The sequence below is a fragment of the Simochromis diagramma genome, unplaced genomic scaffold, assembly GCF_900408965.1.
Source record: "Simochromis diagramma unplaced genomic scaffold, fSimDia1.1 OVJJ01000618.1, whole genome shotgun sequence".
In the NCBI taxonomy this organism is placed as follows: domain Eukaryota; kingdom Metazoa; phylum Chordata; class Actinopteri; order Cichliformes; family Cichlidae; genus Simochromis; species Simochromis diagramma.
Genome location: NW_024387423.1, coordinates 10,904,248 through 10,928,279, shown reverse-complemented (window position 1 = coordinate 10,928,279; position 24,032 = coordinate 10,904,248). Strand labels below are relative to the sequence as shown.

The 24,032-nt window shown below is 41.1% G+C and overlaps 1 protein-coding gene and 1 long non-coding RNA gene across 4 annotated transcripts; one reads left to right on the top strand and one right to left on the bottom strand.

Annotated features, from left to right (window-relative positions):
• Window positions 1-86: 86 nt before the first annotated feature.
• Window positions 87-11,905, bottom strand: fzd6 (frizzled class receptor 6). 2 transcript variants are annotated; one of them, XM_040013012.1, is made up of 8 exons: window positions 11,777-11,905; window positions 10,095-10,514; window positions 5,044-5,237; window positions 4,385-4,961; window positions 3,854-4,276; window positions 2,527-2,675; window positions 1,998-2,402; window positions 87-1,856 (listed from the first exon to the last, which is right to left on the bottom strand). In XM_040013012.1, exons 2-8 carry the CDS (start codon window positions 10,278-10,280, stop codon window positions 1,691-1,693), a joined length of 2,100 nt encoding a protein of 699 aa, XP_039868946.1. In that variant the 5' UTR covers window positions 10,281-10,514; window positions 11,777-11,905; the 3' UTR covers window positions 87-1,690. The 2 variants fall into 2 exon arrangements, with proteins under 2 accessions (XP_039868946.1, XP_039868947.1); XM_040013013.1 differs by having other exon boundaries at window positions 3,857-4,276; window positions 11,777-11,904.
• A 103-nt stretch (window positions 11,906-12,008) lies between these two features.
• LOC120722166 lies at window positions 12,009-21,304 on the top strand. Of its 2 annotated transcripts, none has more exons than XR_005693366.1 (3): window positions 12,009-12,920; window positions 14,225-14,340; window positions 18,237-21,304. It is a non-coding gene; the product is annotated as an uncharacterized LOC120722166 (long non-coding RNA). The 2 variants fall into 2 exon arrangements; XR_005693365.1 differs by lacking the exon at window positions 12,009-12,920 and adding an exon at window positions 12,928-13,451.
• The last annotated feature ends 2,728 nt before the right edge of the window (window positions 21,305-24,032 follow it).

The window sequence follows — 24,032 nt, the reverse complement described above, 5'->3', positions numbered from 1 at the left end:
CCAGTCACCTCACTGAAATGCACTCTAGGGAAAACATAGCTGTGAGAGTAACGTTAGGGTTAATAACTGACTCACACACAGTCACATTCATTTCCATGTTTAATTGAATATTTTATCAAAATGAAACAACAGTGGTAGAAAATTATTGAAAAGTAAAAAAAACAAAAAAAAAAAACAGTTCACAAAAATGTTTGGAGTACTGATAAGACTACAGTAGAGCTACATACGTCATAAGAAAGACCCTCATCCACATGTCAGAATAGGAACATAACATAGAAAACATACAAGATTCCCTTTTAGTGTTACTGGAACTGTCCTTTCACTCCCAAATAAATCTATGTAAGTGAACTGAGGGGTAGCTCAGCCCCTTACACAGCACACAGACAGCACAGTAAGGCACTCCTAATGAATCACAGATGTTGTTCTGGAGGTACTTGAAGTAGAGATGCTGCATGTGGTCTTTTTTTTATTTTAACATAAATGATCCCAAAACTAATCTTTCTATTTATTTATGACAACTTAGTAATCAGTGGATAATGCTACTAATGACAAATAGTGCAAAACTTTTGTTTCCTCGATTTCATACACTGTTGATACTATAGGGATATCGTGATAACTATATATAACCCTGGTATCAGAAAATGAAATATCATGATTATGGTTTTACAGAAATAAAACATTCCCCCACCATGTCCATGCACTCGTACTTTCAGTTTAAATGCACGCTCCAATCTTAATTTCTGCTCTTTCATCAATATTCCAAAAGAGAAAAGTAACACAGTAATAAAAAGTAAAGATGAACTTGATCGATAGTATTATTGAAATAAGTCAAGTTCATTTTGTTCATTTTCTGTTGGTATTTCAATGATGTCATAGATTTCTCTAGCCACAGTAACTATGAAGTAAAACTCAGATATCATGACAAGATTTTCTAAGCAAAAATACATTCTTTTAGAAAGCTTCAAAGCTGTATTTCACCAAAATTCACAGCTTTGAAGACAGTTCAGCACAGCATGCATTTCTGTAACAAAAACATGGAGAAATGACCAGAAAATGGAAAAATATATGTCTCTTTTAAGAAAAGTATTCAAAATAAAATCACAAGTTCTCTGAAAATCAGCTATATCAAGTTTAAGAGTACGCCTCAAAGGAGTGACACACAGTGTGTTTTACAGGATGACGTTTTAAGAACAATAGGACATTTAAAGACACTTTATCACAGGAAGACTTTCCTTGGATTCAATATTTGGCAATATTTTCACCTTAACAATTAAACTCTCAGTGTGGCGACCAGTCCAGTGAACGACTAAATATATGAGATATAAAAAAAGAGAATATTTACATAAATATTGCAATTGTTTACTAGCATGCATATATGCCACTGAAATCGCAAGTTATAAAACAGCAGACTCAATGCATGTAGCTGTGCTGCTGCAACATTCAGGTCAAACACTGAGTAAAGCTGGAAGACAAAGTCATGACTTAAACAGACTAAATCGTCAAACACCGTTAGATGTGGGCTAACCCCCCGAACATCTGAAATACAAGTTTTGTTCTGTTTCCATTCAGTCACTCCAGTGTATTCAATAAAATCCCACAATGGGAACAACAACCAGCATCAAGCATGACTCCCATGTGACTGGTGTCATGGATGGGTGGATGAGCAGACAAATTTGAAAGGTCAGATATCTCAGCAGCTGCTGTCCTTTGGGTCCTTGCTCTCCTCAGGCACCTGGAGCACCATCTGGTGGCTGGAGTCTTGGAGGCTGCTGGTGTGTGCTGGGTTTAAAGCTGAAAGCTGTTGCTTCTCACAGGGAATGTGCCTGACCTCTGATAGCTCGCTCCTTGGAGTTGCCCTAAAACCAGCCAGGACACATCACAGATTACTGCTGGTTAATGCTTGTCTGATGTTACAGTGCATGTAATGTAAGGAACTGTACATATACAATCATTTTTTTAACATTTCAAAAATGGCATCTCACACCTCTCCTACTTACCTCCCATCTGCCACCCTGTGCAAGCTCTCTGAGCGACTGCTGACTTTACTGGAGCTCCCCGTTTTGCTGCGTCTCTCCCCCCCATCCCTCTCTCTTTCCCTATCTCTCTCCCCTCTCCTCGAGCTTCGACTGGAGGTGCCTCGGTCCAGGTGTTCCCTGGCTGAGGTCTCAGACAGTGAACCTTGCATGTGGGGCTCATGGTTGCCTAAGGCAGAGGTGCCTTGATTGCTGGTGCTGGAGACACTGGTGGGCGTGACTCCGGTACTCGTGCCCATGGACTTGGAGATGACCTTGAGTTTGTGGGAGCTTGGTTTGTAGTGCTTCTTCTTGTGCTGAACCCGGTTGTTGTGCTTTAGGAAGAACTCGCAGGACTCCTGGAGCACCCGACGGCTCTCGCTGATGGGGCTGTGGGTCACATGACATGGCATTAAACACATAACAGCTGATCTAGAATACTGTATTCTCACTCCATCAGTGACTGTGTGAAAGATCTTCCATGTGTTTTGCTGTGGTCAGAGTTGTGTCTTACTCTTTATTGCGGGTCCTGTTGAAAAAGTAGGCCCACTCAGAGCAGGTCTTCTTACTGCTGACCCAGAATACTGCAGATATGCCAACCACCAATGTCATCAAGTATTTCACCAGAAACAGGGAGAGGTCAGGGCGTTCATGATCTGTGGTCTAAAACAGTAACAAACTCAATGGTAATGAGATCCTTGTGATTTAGAGCAACTGGTTAAATAAAAAAATTGAATTTCTTACTTAAGACCAAGTCAAGCATTTCCAGTACAGGCATCAGATACTGACTTCAAAACAAGACTAAGCTATTTCCCACTGCAGCGCTTAAGAGCTCACGTATTGTATCTTCCACATACCATACAGATATCCACTGATGTATAATTCTTGCACTACTAAAGCACTTCTAATGAATTTGGACCACACCACCAAATGACCGAACATGGGCACTACATGCTGTATGAAACAACGACAGGACAAAGACCTGGCCACTGAAATATCTGAAGGTGTGCGGCAGACTGCTTGGGAAACACAGTCGTCCTCCACCAGTTCCTGAGCTTGGAGAGACTCCTGTTGGAAAACATTGAATTTTGGTCGCTCCTAAACAGAAGTCCGAACAAACTGGTGCTCAACTGGCTTGATGGGAGGAAAAAATGGTTAATAATGTCCATATGTTTTGGACTTGCACCTTTATGTTTTTGGGGATTTGTGGGAATTATTTCTAAAGTCTTTTGATTTAATGTTTGCAGAAGTTTGACATTACTTTATGTTGGATACACCCCCATTACAAGATGCTGTGTTAGTGTTAATGTTGTCAAACATATCCTGAAACATGACATATTGTATACGGCTCCAAAGAGAATTGTGAGAATAACAGAGGGAGAAATAGTGTGCTTATTTGGCCCTTGAGACAAACTGATGATGCCAATTTTTTCTCCCCACCATCTCTTTTAAAATTTATAACCCTGCATTAAATTGTGATTCATATAAAGACCTCTTGTTCTTTGTTTTTATTTATTTTAATGTGGAAAAATTATATTTAATAAATTAAAGAAAACTCATGTATTCTGCACTACATTTTTGAGGTACCGCAGCTTCTAAGACGTCTGTTATTTCCACACTGATCTGTCATAACAGTCTTGATTTTGGAATCCCTGTACTGTGCAGGACATTATAGATATTTAATAATTTGGATTTTTAAATAGATGAGCCATTTGGATCCTTTTGAGCCCTGATCAGTTTTATGAAATTTTCACTGTGCTTTGGTTTTGCCCTTTTTCAGCAGTCTAAAAAAGCTTGTCCTAAACTTTCACCCCATCTTTACTGAATGAATAAGTCACAACAACCTGGTTTAAGCAGGGGATGCTATACTCCTGGCAGCGGTCGTTTATCCAGGTGTTCTCCCAGCTGCTGCGGTGGCTCTGTTCGTAGGTGTAGCAGGCTAGCAGGGTGACCAGCGGGACCAGGTAGAGGCAGCTGAACACGCCGATGCGAATCATGAATTTCTTAAGCTTCTCCTGGTTGCGCTCGTCGTGCTGGATGACCTGTCGGACGTGATTCAGAGAAACGATACCTGCCAGGATGAGGAAGAGGCCGACTATGACGCCCACGCACAGTGGCGCCAGTACAAAGTAGCGCAGTGCATCCAGGTCGTAGAGCCCCACAAAACAGACACCGCTGATGTTGTCTCCTTCAACTTTGTTCAGAGCCAGCAGCATGACAGTGAGTGCCCCAGGGATCCCCCAGGCAGCAGAGTGGAACCACACCTTAGACAAAATAAAAATATTGACTGAGCTGTAACTGCACATATTTCCTTGTTGTGTTTGCTTCCTATTTGCTACTAGGAAACAAACTTAAATACTTAAGAACCTTACCGCTTTCTTCTCAATGGCCTCACAGCTCCACTTGGGGCCGGCTGCCAGGAACCAGGTGATGGTGAGTATAACCCACCAGACGATACCGGCGATGGAGAAGAAGTAGAGAAGCATAAAAAGCAGAGTGCAGCCTTTGCTCTGAGAGCCCAGCACCACTGTGTCAACCCCAGCAGGATGGGCTGCTTTGATGCAGGCTGCATTGTTTCCCAGCAGGAAGCCGATGAAGTATATGAGCGAGACAAAGCTATAGCACACAGCATAGAAGATTATGGGCCGCTCTGGGTAACGGAAGCGTTTGACGTCAATAAGGAATGTGAGGAAGGTGAAGAGTGTAGCACCCAGGCAGATGATGGAGCACACACCGATGAAGCTCTTTGCAAATTCTATGTCGTGGGGTTTGAAGTACATGTTGGAGCAAGGTGGAGCACAGTCCTGGGCGCCTAGGAATGATGAGCCATGACCTGGCTTGGTCTTTAGCTGCAATGGGCACCAGAAGCCCAGCTCTCTCTTAGCTGATGAGGAGATTGCTGGGGTGGTTAAAGGGACTGGAGAACCATGCACACTGCAAGGGTCCAATCTAGAGCATAAATAACAATATAACAGGATAAGTGCCTCAACATGAATTGTGGGTAATGAAACAGGGAAGGATATTTTCTTACTTTTCACACATTTCAGGAGGCCAGGGGACATCAAAGGTGTGGATGTTCTTCTCACAGTCGGACCGAACAGCATTGCACTGCTCCCTGCAGGGGTGGATCACCTTGTTCTCCTCGGTGCATGCTGGGATAAAGACTTGGCACAGGAAGTGGTGGACATCTGGAGAGCACTTCAGGTTTATCAGGGGCATAAATGGCTGAAATTGAAGAGATTAAACATACTATATTAAAAATCGGTTTTCCATTATAACAACTATTATTGCACTCTGTTCTTCCATTACGTTTAGATGCAAGTTACATCACCTGAGAACTTTGAATATACTGATAAATCTGAAGGCTTGACAGCCCTACTCGTGACCTGAACACTCACATGTGCGTGCATGAGTTATATAGCATTCCCTAAAGAAAACTTTGAAGTAGCTTAAATCTAAGTTTTCCAGCTATAACTTTTCTTTGAAGAGCTTCCAAAGCATTTTCATGATGTTACAGCTATGTACAGTCTGCCTACACTGGTGAATCCAGTATTTCCACAGACTGTGCTGTGCTGAGGGAGTAGGTGTAGGTAGCAGTCTGCACAGTTTGAAGTTTTTAAACATTTTTCTCTGAAAAATAGACAGACAGTCACCTGTAAGATTGTGAAATTACTTTTGTAGATGCAACTGGAAAAGAGGCATAAATATAATGATTTTACTTCTGTTATAAGTGCAGTCTGCATGACTGGACATTGTAATATAATAAGCGCTGAGATTACAAATGATCAGGGTAGCAAAAGTGGGTGAAAATATTTATGCTACATAAGCAACAGTACACTATAGTAACACACAAAACTGTCCATTCATTGGCCGGAAACCATGATCAACCAGAGCATTGGAAGCGGGGGGGGGGGTATAGGTGGCAGGAAATGAGAGTGCGGACATTTGGAAACAACCAGGGACAGGCCAAGAAGGCTGGAATGCACAGAGCTGTTCATGGGAAGGTTGCTGAGGACATGTGTGGAGGACAGCCTTATTATTTTTGGATTGACACCAGCTACATCACTTGGAGTAATATGCATGTTCAATACATAACCAGTTAATAGTGACAGGCATGCATTAGCACAGACTAAGTGTGTTGTGCTGTGTTGTATTGTGTGTATTTCAGAGTACTCCACACTCTCGACCTCATCACTGGATAGCTTGCTGTAAATCTAAACTGCCGATATGTGCAAAGAAAATCCACACGACCACACTTGAGCATATTGCACTAGTTGATGTTTTCTCTTCTCTGCTTTTTCTGGCTCCAGGCCCACATCTCTGGGCCCCGGGCTTGCCCCCTCAGACATTAAGCGTCCTTGTTTCTCTCCTCTGGAGGTCCTGGACTTGAGGCTCCTCGTGGCTGAACAATCTGACCTTTATTTTTTTTTAGAGCACTTACTGTAAAAACTGCCCTCATTTCAAAAACCTTCCAACAGGATCAGCTGCAAAATCTGAGCTGATTTGCTCTTTAGGGCAAAATCCTTCGCAGAGAATTTCTGCACAATGTACTTTAAGTATTAAGTTGTTGTTGTTGTTTTTTTTAAAGATGACTCTTACTTTTCAAAGTTTTACTCAAAACTTTCAAGGCCCCCGAGTGTCCGTTATAGTGTGTCAGTTTGTCTTTCCATTCTCTCTATATTCTAACACTTCAAAGTTTTTGCTCTTTCCAAAGCTGGCAAACACTAGTGGAAGGGCAGGAAAAGGTTAGCCCTCCTCCGGAAAATCCTACTGATAGGCTGGACTGTGCCCAGAATAAAGCAGAAACCTGCCTGATTCCAACGTCAGAGCTTTGTGATAAATCATTGCACATGTTCAAAGCGGGCTATGTTTAGTATTTAACGTTGAATGAAGGCCAGAGAGTGTAAGCCTGTCACCTGGGAGACAGGACTGCAGAGGTAGGACCGTGTGTGTGTGTGTGTGTGTGTGTGTGTGTGTGTGTGTTGGGGGGGTATTAAGAGACAGAGGATACTCCTTGTGGTATGCACAGCAGGCTTTGTGTGCGACTGGGTGTGTCCCTCCCCTTCCTCCAGAAATCAAAGGGCCCTCACAACAAAGTCACTGAAGTTGCCCGTGGCCAAGGTTGCCATGAAATAAGAAGCTGATACCTTTGCCAGATGCCACACAAAAGACTCCTACAGATCATGCTCAACACTCCACACCAAATGTGCGTAACCCAAACCCTCAGGAATGCCAGGAGACAGGATGCAACAGCTAGAGAAACATTTCTGCTGAGGATATGTGCAAGACAACAAATGGTCTTAAAGCACATTAGCCAAAGTGTCACAGGGTTGACGGAGCAAAGCTGAAACACCAGTTACACAAACTTAGACTTTAGTCACTGCAAAGGGTGGTGATTAAAGAGAACACTACTAGTCTGAAGAGAAGTCAAATTTAAGATTAGAATTCTCTAAATCTGAGCAGATATTAAGCATATTTTTCCACTATGAAAAAGAAGACTGATTTCTGTATTCTATGCGTGGAAGAAAATTTTAAACTGCAGGGTGTAAATCTCTAATTACACCAGTTCAGTGTCATTTGAGAGTTACTGTTGCTAAGAGATGGTCTACTGACTTCTGTTGTGTAATACTGACTGGAGCACATAACAGCCCTGTACAGTCTATAAACCTTTATACAAGAGCACAGCTTATAGGTGCTTCTACGTATACAGCTAGACTTCTTAGCTTGTGTTAGATTTTTCCTAATTTGTTGATGCCAACAAATGATCAGACAGTCATATCACAACAACAGGTCCTTGAACTCAGCCCAAATGTTACCCAGTGATCTGAATCATGACCTGAATTTACACAATAAAGGGACAGGAGATTTTCCCGCAGTTTCGAATGATGAAGACAGAATTTTGGAGAAATGAAAAAAAACAAAAAAAACAACCTAACATCAAACATATATATGATTGTGCTTTCTGTTATAATTGTACGCTTATTCTGTTGAACACAAACACAATTAAGTCGTTTTTCTTCCTGAATCAAGATTACACACTGAATAACTGGATATTTTGAGCCAATCTGGATATTGACTTTTGAAAGTTCAAAAACCCTGATAACATGTTTGCATATGGTATTTTAAACATACCTGAAAAATGCCGATATTAATGTTCCAAAACTGATAAAGGCGTTACTTACATAAGGATAAATTAACTTAGCTTGGATTCGGATTACATGCCTCATTTCAACCATTCATCAGTCATCCAGGTGTTAGTCAGAACATCACCCACTAATTGGATGGAAAAGTGGTCACGCAATAACAGTCAATACCAAGACCAAATGCACCCCATAGCCACCTATGCTTACATGCAATCGCATGAGTGCGTGCAAATGAAGAAAAAAACCCTAAACTGATTTGACTTATCAGAAGATCAACAAGAAACCCACAAATTGCAAAAGTAATGAGCTGAAAAATGTTGATTACCCTAAAAAAGAAAGCTGCCTCTCAGCTTAGCGTGCAGAATTAGCTGTTGGCTCCACTGATCGGCTCAGAGCCATGGATTTTCTGATAAATACCGTTCCACGTTTACTGTGTGTTGATGGCTAGTTCACATCCTTCCACTTCTATTGCATTTTTGCCTCTTTAGCAAAGCCCAGTGGAAATCTTATAGCTGCCAGGGAGAATGGAGTTTTTGGATTTCTACTTGTTATTAATTAAGTACTTTCTGTATGGTGTCGCTGCTGCAGGCTTTCGATTATTGTTAGGGTGAGTCTGAGCTGATTTCCTGTAAAGTAAACTGAATCTTAGCTCTGGTGATATTGAGTGTTTAATCCCTATTTAGCTTCATTGTTGTCCTATTATGTTGCGTTTCTATTATAGATACTTATTATAGTGATAAGCTCCATTTTGTATAGCTTAAATTCTGGTTCACGCCTTGTGTATTTGTAGTTGTAATAATGTTCTTCCCTGTGTTTTTCTTTGTCTCATTTCTGTATTTGTGGTTTGTGTTTGTGTTTTCTTCTCTTGTAGAACTTTAAGTCTGCTTTGGTTATTTCCTCTTTAGCTTTGACGGTTTATTTTCTTCACGTCCTGTGTGTTGCTTCCTGACGGTCTCCTCCAGGTTGTGCTCAGCTGTGTGTAATTACTTACACCTCTGTCTCGTCTCCCTCCTGTCTGATATTCCTTAATCAGCCTCCAGAATAAAAATTGTCCTGGCCTTCTCTTTGTTGTTTCATCTGCTTAGTTCTGTGCACAATTCTGTGAAATGACTGTGGATGCACCTGTTTTGCTCCCCATCTGGCCTCTTGTTTTTGTGATTTTTGGACTTTGGTTTTGGACTTAGTCAGTGATTAAAGCTTGTGACACATTTTTGTTATAACTAAGAATGTTCTTCTTTCTTAACTTCTTTTTCTTGTAAGAGGAACCCTAAGCAGAGCCTTCTTCTACCACAAAGGTTTCTTAAAAGCTTCCCTTTAGAATTTAAGTGGACAGATTCACAGTTTAATCACTCGCTATTTCTTTTAACAATCAGATGTGATTTGTGGACAAACTGTGGCTGGTAAATACTATGTGTCAGTTGAAGTCCATTACAAAATGGTAATTATATTTCAATCAATATGTGCTTCAGTATGGGCTGAGAGACACCGTCAATTAGTAACCGGAGCCACAAACAGCGCTGATGGCACTAATAATGGCAATTATATGAACATGATATTCATCATCGCTGAATGTGGCCTGAAGTATAATTTCCAATTATAAGGAGAGGAAGCGTTTTTTTCAACGTTCCATGGAAACCAAAACTGATGAGAACCTTTGAGGTAGACCAGAGGCTGCCTGGATAAGTCAATAAACTCTGCATTAGCCCAATATACACTTTGAACAAATTCAGCCTAATTTTACATTAATTCTACTAGAATTTAAAATAAGTTCTGTGGGGTTGAATCATTTTTGACAATTGTTCACATACTTAGCTTGCTTGGCCCGCCTAATCTATAAAACACTGGACCTTTAAATAAAAATGAATCACTGTATGCTTGCACAATGCATAGGCATACAGATTTCTACAGATAAATGTTGTGTAATGTTACGAGGGCTCACCTGCATGCGGTTGTATGCGATATCCTGATCATAGTGGCCCATCATGTTGGGGAAGAAGGTCATGTTGTAGGACGTCTCCAAGCACCGATGCACTCTGATAGGCTCACACGTAAACAGGCTGTGGGCATGACAGCTTCCCACCCACATCAGTGCCAGGCACACCCACAGTGGTCCTGGCATCAGCATTGTGATGAGTGAGTAGGAGTGGGCGTGTGCACAGTTCTTTTTTTGTGTGTGTATAAACTAATTCGAGTTTCTTTTTAACTGCGTGCGAGGACGTCTTGGCCTGGTTCAGACTGTCATCCGTGTATCATTCCTCCCAGGGACATCTCAGTGGAGCTGGTGGGCGCTGCAGCAGGTAGAATTTCTTCATGGTGAGTCAGCAAGTGCCTATAGGCCACAGATAGGAATTCCACATCCCTGAAAAGAAGGTACTTATTGTGACACAGGTTTATATTTTCAGACACACAGAGAAGTGGACACACAAACCAAATTTTCAGCAAGATATCCCTTCAGAAATCCCAGCTTAGGAGGTTTTTCTTTTTCAATAGTACCTCATTTACTGCACAATTTCAGTTTTAGGAAAACAACCTGGCATGCATTGTTCCGTCACTTAAAAAATAAACACATTTTCATGATTTCAGTGCATCCTTACAAGTCCGTTGAGGTCTTAAAATCTTTGAGAAGTTTAGTTTGGGAAGCACTGCTTAGAGACTCCTCAGTCAGATGGAATCAAGCTACCAAAATCCAGTCAATCCCCACGCAGGCTTCGAGTGCATGCTTTTTACACAGGGTGGGGAATGCGCAAGATCCATGCTGATTCAGAAGAATGAGTCTCGGCTTGTTGATGCACATTAAACTTCACATTAAAGTGTCAGAGTTCCACATACACACTTGGTTTACGAGCCACTGAGAAACCTGAACGGCAGACAGCCTGCTGTACTTTCCCACTGATGTTTTGCCTTTCATAAAAACAGAGTATGTGTAGGTTTAGGCTTGTTTCTGGTGACCTAACAAGGGGCCCACAGATTATGCATTTATTTGATATAACTTCTGGTTATATTCTGAATTTTAACAAATTGAGCAAGGCTAGCTTTGGATCAGTTTGCACAGAATTCTTGTCCATTGAGACTAAAGAGACACATCTCTTTACATATAGGTACTCGTCTCTCTGATGATTATCTTATCACTGATGATAAGCGCTTAATATTACCGCATCCCTTTTTCCACGTACAACAAAATTCAGCAGTCCTCAAAGTACAGCATGTAGTCAAGGAGGTTCATAGTGCTAAAGTAGCTAAAAAGTAATTTACGCTTAATAAGCCCTTTGGTTAGCATATTAGCGATATACCAGGAATAGTTAGCAGGGTAAATATTTGACACGTTCCACCAACACTTCGACATACCATGCAGACATGGCTACAAACAGACATAATAAGTTGCTATTACTGTCCAATTACTTGCATATGTCAAAGCTAATTACGTTTTAAATCAATACGCGAGTCCACGGCGGCCAGGAAAGCCGTTTGTTTCCCCGTAAATGACACACCAGCTGTGGGGAGACAGTGCAGTCAACATCCCTGCCTCGGTCGCTGCCATGGGACAAGGGGCCGAAACAACTTCGCCACAACCAAGCAGAAAGAACCTATGAGGGGGTAAAAATGCGAAACACGAAAACTTACCCCCAAATACCCAAGAGTTAGCTGACTTTATGAATAGTTGCAGGATCTGCCCGGTGAGGAATTTGGTAGCGTGTTTCCTGAGATAAGCTCCCGCACCTTCCCACCAACTATTCCCGTCCGGCTGCTCTGAACTAAAGATGCTTTCAGGTGCAATTGGAAATATGAAGTGTTTTTTTGTTTGTTTGTTTTTTAAGTTAAAATCTAAGTTTCACGGTAGTTTGTGGGTGGGGGACTTCATGTGTATAATAGCCTTTTATATTAAAAAAAATTAAAGGGCAAGTTTATCTTTAAAAGAGTGGCGTACTGTACACACTAACTTTACAGGTCACTAAACTAGCAGTTGAATGCCCCAACGAGAGTAACAATGTAAGTATAGACAGGAAGCACTTAAACGCCGCGTACGTGCAGACGGCAGATAAAGGATGAAACAATGCAAAATACAGCTGAGAGGGTTTATTAACAAACACCAACTTTTCTATTTTTTTACAACAATCATAACTTATAGAATATAACTCTATAATTTCTGTATTTTCCACAAATACCACTAGATGGAAGTGGGTGATTTTACCATTTAAAAATGTGTCATGATGTTTTGCAAGTGACAAAATGCAGTCGTATACAGATAAAACTGCACTGACGTTTCCTGTAATACTGATATCAAAAATATAAGAGTAACAATGATCTCACAGATGCGTGCAACTACACAGTGTTATATTTCTTCTTTTGCTACTTTCAGTGGAGCAGCGTAGTATCGCCAAATTTGCCGGGCACCCCGTGGAAATCCTATGAGGACCCCTGGTGTCCCAGTAGTGTCTACAATACTGCATGTAGCACACGCAGAGGCATCCCCAACAATTTGCCATGCCTCAATTATCCACCTGGAGGCGCTCTCTCCCGACTGTGTCCATATTCATGTGACCTGCCGTGGAGAGGCGGGGTTATAATGTAACAATTTAGGTCCTACAGTGTAACCAATAAAGTGTTGCTGATAACCCAGCGCATCTGGTCGCCGCTGCACCCTCCCTTCGTGTCGCAGCTGATGTTAAAAAAAGGAGCCCAACCTCGGACATCAAATGATCAAATGATCTGTAACGGAGGCGCCGCCAGAGGGGGACGGGACTGACTCATAACACATTCATATGAGGTGCGTAAGCTTGTGGCACATTGAGAGAGGAGGAGGAGGGGTGAATACTGTAAATTCCTCCAAAGCCGTGAGGTGCTCTGGGTAGGATTTGGTACAGATCGTGTGCTTGTGCTCTGCGAAGGATGCAACAGGATATTCTGCTCGCACAGGAGAGGTTGCTCTCTTCTCCGTCCCCGTAGTTTGTGGACCGAGGCGCTGGCCTGTTGCTAGGAGACCTTTTGACAGCTGGGAGCTTTTTTTCTTATTATTTTTCTTCAAAGTGACACTTAATGCACTAAGGGTGTCTGCTTATCTGGCAACCCAAACCTTCCCTCCTCCTCCTCCTCAATTCAGCTCCCTCGCGCGCATTTCGTGCGTAAATCCTAATTGTCTTCTGTGCGTAAAAGACAACATTTGCACTGTGGTCGTTTTCGGTCAGGAGATTACAGTGTTTTGCAGGGAACAATGGCCTAGTTGTTGCGATTATCAGATCCTAAATTTATCCGCCTTCCGGACGTGTTTAACCTCTCCCACTGCTCATTTTTTCACTTGGTAAGATCATTTTTAGATATATGTTATGAAAACCTCGTAATCTAACAGCACTGAAGACATTTAGGGAGACAAGGAAGTTATGATTTCCAATTTTATTTGCTTTTGATCACACGTTTTTAGCATGTGTTCAGCTGGACTCAAGGGTAATGTAAGTAACACTTACCTGTGGCTATACATCTGAAGGTCAGTCGTGAATGGATCGATAAGTAAACCTCACTGAGGATGACACCTAAACCAGCAGTACACTCGGCTCTATCAAATAAACTGCAAACATACAGAGGCTTGCTTCTGTAAAACAGGTGTATGAGAAGACCCAGGTCAGCTTATTATTTGTACACTAAGCGAGTGGGGTTTCAATCAGAGTATCCAGAGCAGCTTGGATTTCCGAGTGACCTCTCTGTGCTGCTGGACATTATCTGTGGGATATCAAGATTCAGGTGTGTAGCACATTATGTCAAGGTTGTAGCTACACCAGAAGGACTCGGTGTAATTTGGACTCCCAGCTTGTTCAGAGAAGTGCTGACCTTGTTGATTCACTTCACTGAAGCCTAGCTGCCTGTGGCTGTCGCAGTCCCCGGGCTTTACAAGAAAAGGCCTTCAAAGAACAGCTCTAACAATTGTCAAAGTCAACAGAGAAGGGAGAGAAGGGAGAAGTCAGCATTAGGCGTAACGTGTGGTAGCATCCCTTCACACGTCGCACAGGAGGCTGTCACATTGTGGCTTTGTTGAGTAGATGGACTGAGTGAAGCTGACATGCTGTTCTGTCCTATCAGGCTGATGTATGTGCCCAGTGAGGAGACTACAGTCCTCAGGAGCCACATAGCACCTCCCCTCCACCTCCATCTTAACTTCCTTTGTAAGAGGGTATGCCTTCTGAACCGAGCCTCAGGTAGGTCCGCACATCTAAAGCTCATGGCAAAAATAGACAATAACCCTTAAGGAACCGTTACTGTGTATGCACCTCCTGTGGCTTATCAGGAGGTAGAGCGGGCTGTTCATTGATTGGAAGGATGGTGGTTTGGTGTACGCATGTATGGGTGAATGTGGCTACTGGTGTAACAGTGCTTTGAGTGGTCAGCTAGACTAGAAAAATGCTATGTTAATGAGAATCCAAACACAGAATCAACTGACAGTTTCAAACAATGCTGACATTATTCACTTCTTTATTTTCAGCTGAGAAAGATCTATTTAGGATCGATTTGTTGTTCAATAACCGTGCTTGGAGAGCGCAGGCTCTACTAGCTTTCTCTATCTTTCTCTCTCTCCTGGACTGTCCATTCAGTGTCTTTTTTTATCTAACTTAATATATGGATGTAGACAAGGTTACACGAGAGACAATCCACCTATCTACCTAAGAGCCCAATCCGTTGTACCAAACCTACTTACTAAACCTTCAAAAACAGGTCACAGTTGTATTTTCTTTTAGTTTAATCAAATAGAAGGAAACAGCTTTTTATTGTGTTATCAGGGAGTCTTTTTTTTAGCAGCAGGACGCTGCACGTGGGATTTACTTGGAAAAAGAACTCCAGCATCTACACTGATTGCTTCATTACCTAGCCTTCCGACTCTGTGGTTTATTTATATGTTTAATAGTTTTTGGACACTAATGAAGCTCGGAGGCAGGGAGAAATAATCAAGTGTTGATTTTGGCCTTTTCAAGAAATAAGAATATGTTGCAACAAACTATTTTCAAACTGAAATCTACTTTTAGCCTTTTAAAGCCAACATATATGGCATCGTAACATTTCTGACTGTTGCAGTCCTTGCAGTGGTACTTTAAGAGTAAACATTGGTGTACTTTAAATTTTAAAGCTGTTTTACACATCATACTTGGGTAATTAGAGAAAAAATAACCTCTGATAACATTATTTCTTTATTTTTTTGTGAGCTGGTAAATTGCAACTTTTGTAACACAAACAAAATATGACACACTGTGAAATGTAGGACACAGATTCTTTTGCAATATGACCCATTCTGAGGGCAGTTTAGCCACATTATTGTTCTTGTGTTGCTTTAGTTTTCACCATTCGGCTAACAGTTTTGTCCTAATATGTTCATTTCATCCTTATACTCTCTTCTTGGAATGTAAAAACCTTTTACTTTAAATTATGGCAATCCCCCCCCTCCCAAAAAAAAACAAACTACCAAACAAACAACCTGAGTCATCATTCATCCTACCTCAATCCCAGAGCGCATTAACGCATCCGCCCACACACACGCCCATTATTTCCTCTGTCTTACACCCCATCACCATGAAGGTGACAGAGTAAGCCTCTTGGCAGGCAGCATAATTTAAAGTGATGGCCAGGACTGGAAGTGGACATAGATGGATTTGGGTGGACAGACTGGCTTATGAATGGGTATAAGCGGAGAGGGACTGAGGATGAGTTGGAAAATGGGGTATATTTGCTGCTACATGGATCCTCAGCTTTCTGCCAGTCGGGAAAACTCATTTTGACATGTTCTGTGGTCAGCGCGTTTATCCTGTCAGCTAAACTGTGAGATAGAGGCTGATGGGTAGGAAGCGCTGTTTTTGTAAGGGTGGGGGAATGGCAAAAATGTAAATCATGGCAAGCCATTGATTGAGTCACTTGTCTAAATTTCTGATGCAATTTTAATAATGGAAATTAAAGATAACTGAATAATGGGGTGTATGCACTTATGAATGTGTTTGTATCTTGTGGGTGGGACTGATTGAAGGGTTTTAGGCTATGTGATTATATTATTCAAATTATTGCTAGTCCTGTGGATGCTTATATTTAATATTTTGCAGCCTGGTTAATCTTTTGGGTGTACCTGTTCAGGGACTGTAGATGGAAATGAACTAGTAGTGCGATCTGATAAACAGCACCCTTTCTCTTATGAGATCAGTGTTTTTGTGCATAGTCTTTGATAAATCATCTCATAAACTCATATTTTATTCACAATAGAACATAGAAAACACATCAAATGTTTACATTGGGACATTTTACTATTTCATGAAAATGTTAGCCCGTTTTGAATTTAGCAACACGTCTCCAAAAAGTTGGGACGGGCATCCCGAAAGGCTGGAAAACTTAAGTGTTACAGAAAAACAAACCAACTGGAGGAACATTTAACAGCTTAGCGGGTCATCTGGCAACAGGTCAGTGACATGAGGTTCACCATTCTGCAAAAACCTGTGTCTACATATTGTGGAACAAATTCAGAATAATGTGCCTTGATGAAAAATTGCAAAGACTTCAAATATCTGATCATCTTCAGTGAATATGATGAAATCTCTGTTCAAGGGACAAGGTTGAAAATGAATACAGGAAGCCCTGACGTACCAATGCATTAAACGCTTTCTTAAAGGTTTAACTATTTGATGTGTTTTGTATGTTTTATTGTGAATGAAACATGAGTATGAGATTTGCACATTTTTGTTCACATTTTACACAACATCCCAACTGTTTTGGAAATTCACTTACATTTGTGCATTCACAGAAAGGGATGCTTTGCCACTGTTTTATCATAAATGAAAATATGGCAATAATGCCAATAATGATACTAACCAGAAAAGTTAAAGCATGACCAAAGTCTTTACATTTAATTCTGAGAAGGCTAATGAATGTTGTAGATAACAAATAATGTAATTATAAAGCAGATATAATAACCTCATGGAGGCAACAAATGCCTCACTAGAGAAAAAACCAAGGATGAATAATTACAATTTATTGCCTGGGAATCATTAATGTTCAAAAAGCCACGCTAAATTCTAGGTACAGGGACATTAAATTCATATTAATATGGACTCGACTGGCATGTAGATAGCACTTTTCTGGTCTGACTGCTCGAACCATTCTACTCTATAAGCCACATTTAGCTTTTTCACACACTAATTCATGCAGCACTTAAAGACACACCTACAGCCATTTTTAGAATCACTAATTAACCTAGCATGCATGTCTTTGGAGTGTGTAAGTAAGCTGAAGTACCCAAGGAAACATGAGCAGGCAAACAAGCTAAGCAGGCCCCAGATAATCAGGAGATTTAAACCAACTGCACCACCATGCTGCCAAATTATTCAAAAATGTCTTCATCCTCTGGGTTTTGTGGCCACTTCTAGAGAGTTTTATGGCAGAAAACCAACAGTTCCATATAGTTCAGTAAAAAACAAGAAAAATCTGCCTCACGGTGGTGGAAGAGAAAAAATAGGGTATCGTCAATAAGAGTAATCCTGTGTGGACTAATAATAGTTTTAGCGCGTCTGACATTTATAGTAGTTGTCAATACATGTCTGAACACCAATAGTAAAGTAATCAATGGATACTGATATAGTTGCAGTGGTGTGGTAAAAGGTAGAGGAAACTGGGTTAAGAGATACTTTATGTATGGATAATAATGATACAGCAAGCAACGTTAGCTTTCTGTAGTTCCTTAGCTTAATTCTTGGAGTGTGTGTGAGAGCATTTCATTTCAGTTGTTTGGTGTGATTTTCACCACTGGACATGGGGTAAAAAGTTATGATTTTTCATGTATTTGCTGTGTACATTACATATATTTAAAAAAAAAATAGAGATTTTTGTTAAGGTAGGAGTTTTACATGGATATATGTTACTATTGTGCTGTCAAGGTGGTTAAAATGAATGGAATTGTTTAGATTTATTGCAAATGTTTGCTCACAGAAATGTCTTAATTTGTTTTAATCCATCTGTGGTAAAGGATAAATTATTATTGCTTATTATCATTAGTGCAAAATCTTTGTCTTACCTAGTAAATCCACTAAGATCCAACATGTGTTTTGTATGTCTGTGTGTTGTACAGCAGTAGGGAGATGCTGACAGGACAGAGGCTCTGCCAGTCAAAGTCGCACCAGGATTCGGTCCTCTCTGCCCTCAACCAGCAGAGGAAGGATGGCCTGCTGTGTGATGTCACTCTGGTTGCCGGTGAGCAGAAGTTCCACGCCCACAAAGCCGTCCTAGCAGCGTGCAGCGATTACTTCAGGGTGAGTCTAGTTCATGTTAGAGATCTAAAAAATAATTCATCCTGCCAATAAATGAAGTTCTTGAGCAGAGTAGTAGTAGAAGTGTTTGGTTGGAAAATTGGTCATGTTTGCAAGTCCACATGGTGTATTATATGTCACACCAACTGCTACACGTCTTTCACTAACCCACCTGGAACGAGCCCGAGTGTTTGATACCTTTTAAGCCACATACGTTGCTTTAGCTAGGCTTGTGCTGTCAGACAGCCAGGCAGGAGATTTCCTCAGATGGGCCGCACAGGGAAAAGTGCACACATGAGATTTAATTCAGGGACACCGAGCAGATTAGAAGGTAGAAATTAATCCCTGTTGAAAATGAGAGGCAGATTAAATATGTCCAAGTTGCCCGGGGATTATTCCTCCCGTGTGTGTGTGTGTAGGGTTTTTTTTTTTACTTCTGTCTGAAGAGAGTCGAGGGTGGGCGAGTCACACTCCTCTCCTCCTTTTGTTCATCCCCTTCACATTTGTTCTCCTTTTGTTCTTCGGCTCCTTTTTTAAATGCCGCTCTTTCAAGTCCCAGCTGAGCCGAGCAACACTGTTGTTCCAGCGCTCGGATTATTAGATCAGCCTGCTACAGTAAGCAAGAAAAACTCACTCCGCTCCTCTGTTCCTCTGGAGCAGCCTAACAACATTATGTTCATTTTGTCATCTGACTCCACCGCTGGGTTTCATTTACTTCATTTACTGAGGAGATGAAGGGGCCTTGTGTGGGGAATAGCAACTGTGTTTTCCCCCTCGTTCCACGTCTCAGTCTTCTCACACTCAGGCAAACACCTGCACACTTTGCAGTGATTAGAACACATTATGTAGTCCAGCGGGCATGAGGGATTGTAATGAAATACCTGACCAAGCATGAGTTGTGTACCTGGAACTTGTCCTGAATGTGTCACCTGCCTCTTCCAGTCCCATCACATTACTAAGACGTCTGGACAGCTTGGCGAGATACAGCCACAATCAGTCACACCAGCCTCACAAGCACACCGCTGTCAGCGAGAAAGTACCCACACACAAAATGTTGTCTGTTCGCCCATCAGTTAGGAAGGAGCCTTTACCAAAAAACAGTCACTATTTTCAATAGAAATGTCACAAACTACACTAAGTAAAAGTCATGTATTGCTTTGTGACAACACTATTTAAAAGACTGATCGGTATTTCCTGTAGATCATTTATAGACGATCTCTCCTCTGTCTAATCCAATATAGCTTGATTTGATAATGGCATCTGTTGTAAGTTGATCCCTGTGAGGAAGTTGGTACGTGGGGATTCAATGTATACTGTGCTATTTGTAGCAAGCTGTAAATAAGTGGAAATAGATTCACTGCTGCATACAAAATTGAAAGTTTGTGAATTCCCCTTTCAGGTATTTATAGTAGCAACAGCCTATTTAGTTTTTTCTTCTGAATACTTTAGAAAAGGAGTTTGCAGGTACTACTGTGGCACTGATGTCGCATTAGGCAGTTGCATTGCATATTATATATCTCCGGACTGCATGCACAGAGGTACAACACACTACATGGACTGCCTATGGAAAGAGTTGAGCTCTGTTTAACTGAGCTGTATTGATTTCATTTATGAGAATTTGACACTGTTGGGTCTGTGATTCCACAGGCCCCGCGGGTTTAGAGACTTATTCCCGTTAACAAAGCAAGACAAACAGCAATCGATCGATTTTACTTGCTAGCAATGGAGGCTGGTCCACCAGGCTCTTGGAGCTGAACGCTCCTCACCTGTTTCCTAGCCAACTTTAAATAAACAGCCTTCCTTGCAGCCTTTTTATTGAATACAGTTACAGTTTACACTGGCGCCACCCATTGTGGTGTGTCGGGCCCTTGTATGTGTGTGTATGCATGTGCGAGAATGTGTGTGTGTGTAGGTGCCCGTGAGTGTGTGTGCTTGTGTTTGGGGGTGCATTTGTGTGACCTCCTGCTCACCAAAGGGTCATAAAGGCAGGAAGTTTACTAAACAAGAAAACAGAACCTTCACATAGGATGTGTCCCTATAAGAAAACACTACAGCCTCCCCCACCATTCAACAGGCTGGGGAGGGGGTCAGAAACAAAGGAATGTCTTTTATCATACAGTTTGAACCAAGAGTTATAAATATAAGTACAATAATGGCAACATTTAACAATCTGACTCCATCACACACAAGCCTGAAATGTTCTTTTCTTTAAAGCTGTAGGTAGAACACCAAGTCAGAAAGGTGAAAGCATATCCACCTGTATCTCAATCCTGAAGATTTATGAAAATATAGAATCAGTTCAAGAATAAACAAACTGTTGCTCTTAATCATTTGTTTATTTATAGCAATCAAGGTTCAGATAGGAACACTATAGTCAAAAAAAGACTTTTATTTTAATCTTCAGGAATTTATGTTATTATCCTTTATTTATCCAGGTGAAAAAGTCTCATTGAGGTTAAAATGTCATTTTCAAGAGAGACGTGGGCAATAGGGCAGCAAAAGTTACAATTTGATGGCATGGGCAACTTCCCAGCCCTTCCATGTGCACTGGCACAGAATTGGGCAGGATTCAAGGACACAGACAGATTAAGTCAAATGCAGCATTAAACTGTGTTCATGACTCATATAGAGTGGATTGTCTGCCTATCAGAAAGTCAGTGATTTGGTCCCTGGCTCCTCCGGTCTGCATGTTGAAGTATCCTCAAACAAGATACTGAACCTCAAGCACTTTGTAAGTATCGATACCAGTCCATCCAAAACAGGAGCTGTGGGTTGCAGAGTGGCTTGCAGATGAAAAAATGTGCTCCAAATAAGATTTGACAATTATATATAGGGATGGGTATCGTTTAGGTTTTATCCGATACCAGTACCAAACCGATACTTTTGAAACGGTGCCGGTGCTTAAACGGTGCTTGAACCGGTGCTTAAAGAATGGAGAACTCAAACTTTGTCCAAAAATCTCTTATGTTTAGCTGTTTTTTTGTAAAAAGATAATAATGTTAGCCTTTTCTGCAGCTATAGGGCATATATGGTATCACTCTTGGGTGGAAGCAGTGCTTAAACAATGGAAAAAACACCAATTTTGTCTAAAAACCTCTCATGTTTAGCTGTTTCCCAGCGCTTTGGGGTCCTTAGGGACTAGTAAAGCGCTATACAAATACAGGAATTTTACCATTTTGACCGCTTCGCCTTGGGCATTTTTAATCTGTAGCTCTGCTCTAAAAGAACGTACGTACCTGGGCCCGCCTACTACGCTTGCAAAGGTAAAATGATTGGCTAGAATCCAAAGTGTATGACATCTCAGGGGAAAAAAAAGCACCGAAATAAACTACCGTTTATGTCAGAACTGCTGTCATAATGGCACCGGATACCGGTACCCATCCCTAATTATATATCAGCTGATATCCTGGGTTTGTGGTGAGCTTTCCTTTATGTTGTGCTCTGTGAGCACTATGCTGGACTTTGAAACATATTAAGCATCTAAATCCAATCACAAAATCACCACGCAGTTTACCATAGAAATGCTGACCATGTTTATTTATTTCTACTGAGGCAGTTAAGGACAGGAAGGTTAAATTAACAAATGAATGGTTTTCACAAGTTTTTGTGCACAGTCTTAAGTAAAATTCTAAGTACTCTGAATCCTTGTAAACCTTCCTCATTTCTTGGCACCAAGAACGAGAGCAGTTGGCAGATTCAGTCCAAATGCACTGATACACGCATTGGTCTTTAAAAAGCTTAACAGCTGAGCCTCTGGCAATTTAACAGCCTGCAGCAGTTTTGGAACAAACATTCCAATTAAACTTTACCAAACAGGACCAAAGTGCAAACATGTCTCGTTTAATACTATTTTCTCTGATCTAAAGGTCCCAGCAACATAGGAACATAGGAAAATGCCAGAAAAATCCAAAGAAGAACAAACAAATCCAGTCTGAAAGGTTTATAAGAAAATTCCACTGGACACTCACAAAGCAAAAACACAGATTAAGTTGGAGAATGTCTTCCTAAATGGGATATTGTTGTTGTATATGAAACTACTCCACTTTTTTTTTTTATTACTGTGCACGCTCATCATAAAGGTAGCCAGGTAGAGGGCAGAACTAATTTCTTTTCAAAGTATTGGAAGACCAGCATACATTTTTAATGTAAAATTCAGTTAAAACAAAAAGAAGACATTTTTGTTTCTCTATTATAAGATAAGAATCAGTGTAAAATAGAAATATTAAAGTGAAGTGCCTAGGGCTGCCACAAACGATTATTTTGATAGTCGACTAGTCACCAATTATTTTAGCGATTAGTCAACTAATCAGATCATCATCCATTGGACGTAAAACGTACAGCTTATTGCACCAGCAGCATCTGCTCTCATATAACTATCATTAGCTTACAGCTTTAAGTGTTTAAGGTATGTGCTAACTTAAAATAAAGACAAGATGATAGTTTATTAAATTTTAATGAAATTTGCAGATTGTTTCGGTTTAATAAACTCCTTGCTATCTAAAATATAACGGGATACTGGAGTATATTCTCGAGCATCTCACACTTCTGATAATCAGTTGTCTGCTTGATGTTTATTCAGCTGTGTAAAAACTATAACTTTAATCTCAGCCAAACCGATTTACTCAGGAACAAATAAAACACGGAACAAAGCCAAACAATAACATTTTTAAGTTATCTAAGTGACTTATATATCATGTTTAACCTGAGTAGCGAAAGACAGGTGTTCTCACGGGCTCTAGTGAGGCTTGCCCCCGGCTAGCAATCGAGCTAGTGGGTAACAGACGTCTCCGAAAACGTCGGAGCGCTTTTGAAAATATGTGGTGTCTTGATAAACTGAGCAGATATTTGAGGTTTACACAGCTACATTCTCACCTGAAAATATGTTAAACTTTATTTTGCGACCCAGAAAGAATAATAAGAATAACATTAAAACTAACTAGCTGCCGCCATTGTTGGAAACTGAGCTGGGCCGCGCTATGAATTCTGGGACAGAGCTACTTCTTCTTCTTTGGGGTTTAACGGCAGCTGGCATCCTTGAACATGCAGTGCTGCCATCTTCTGTTTCAGTCCGTTATTACACTCTTAAATCCTACTACTTATTCCTGCGTCTTTTGGGATCTTACAAAGCTTCAAACGATGCGTCAACTATTAAATCAGTCGTCGACGATTTTGATAGTCGACGTAATTGTGACTAGTTGACTAATCGTGGCAGCCCTAGAAGTGCCCCAAAAAGCAAAATCATCCATTTACCAAATACATTCAACTATTCTTTTTGGTCTTTTCTAATAAACATACTTGCAAGTGTAGTCTCCTTCCCTGGAGATAAACCACTACTTTTCTCAGACTGAATACTGTAATTTTTCACTGGGTGCATGAAGAAGTCACGAGTCCTCTATGGTATGATCAGGCCAAGCAGGCACACACAAATTTTGCCAGCGGGTCAGGCTAACTGCAACGATACACCCCCACTGCAGCAGTGTGTGAAACGACTGCAGTGAGCGTGGCTCTGTGGCGCAATGTGTCTCTGCGATGGATCTATATCCCAAATCAGGGTAGCCATCCGTCACCACCAGCGCTCCCTGAGCTCCTTCACCAAGGTCAGGAGCGCTCATGCTGAA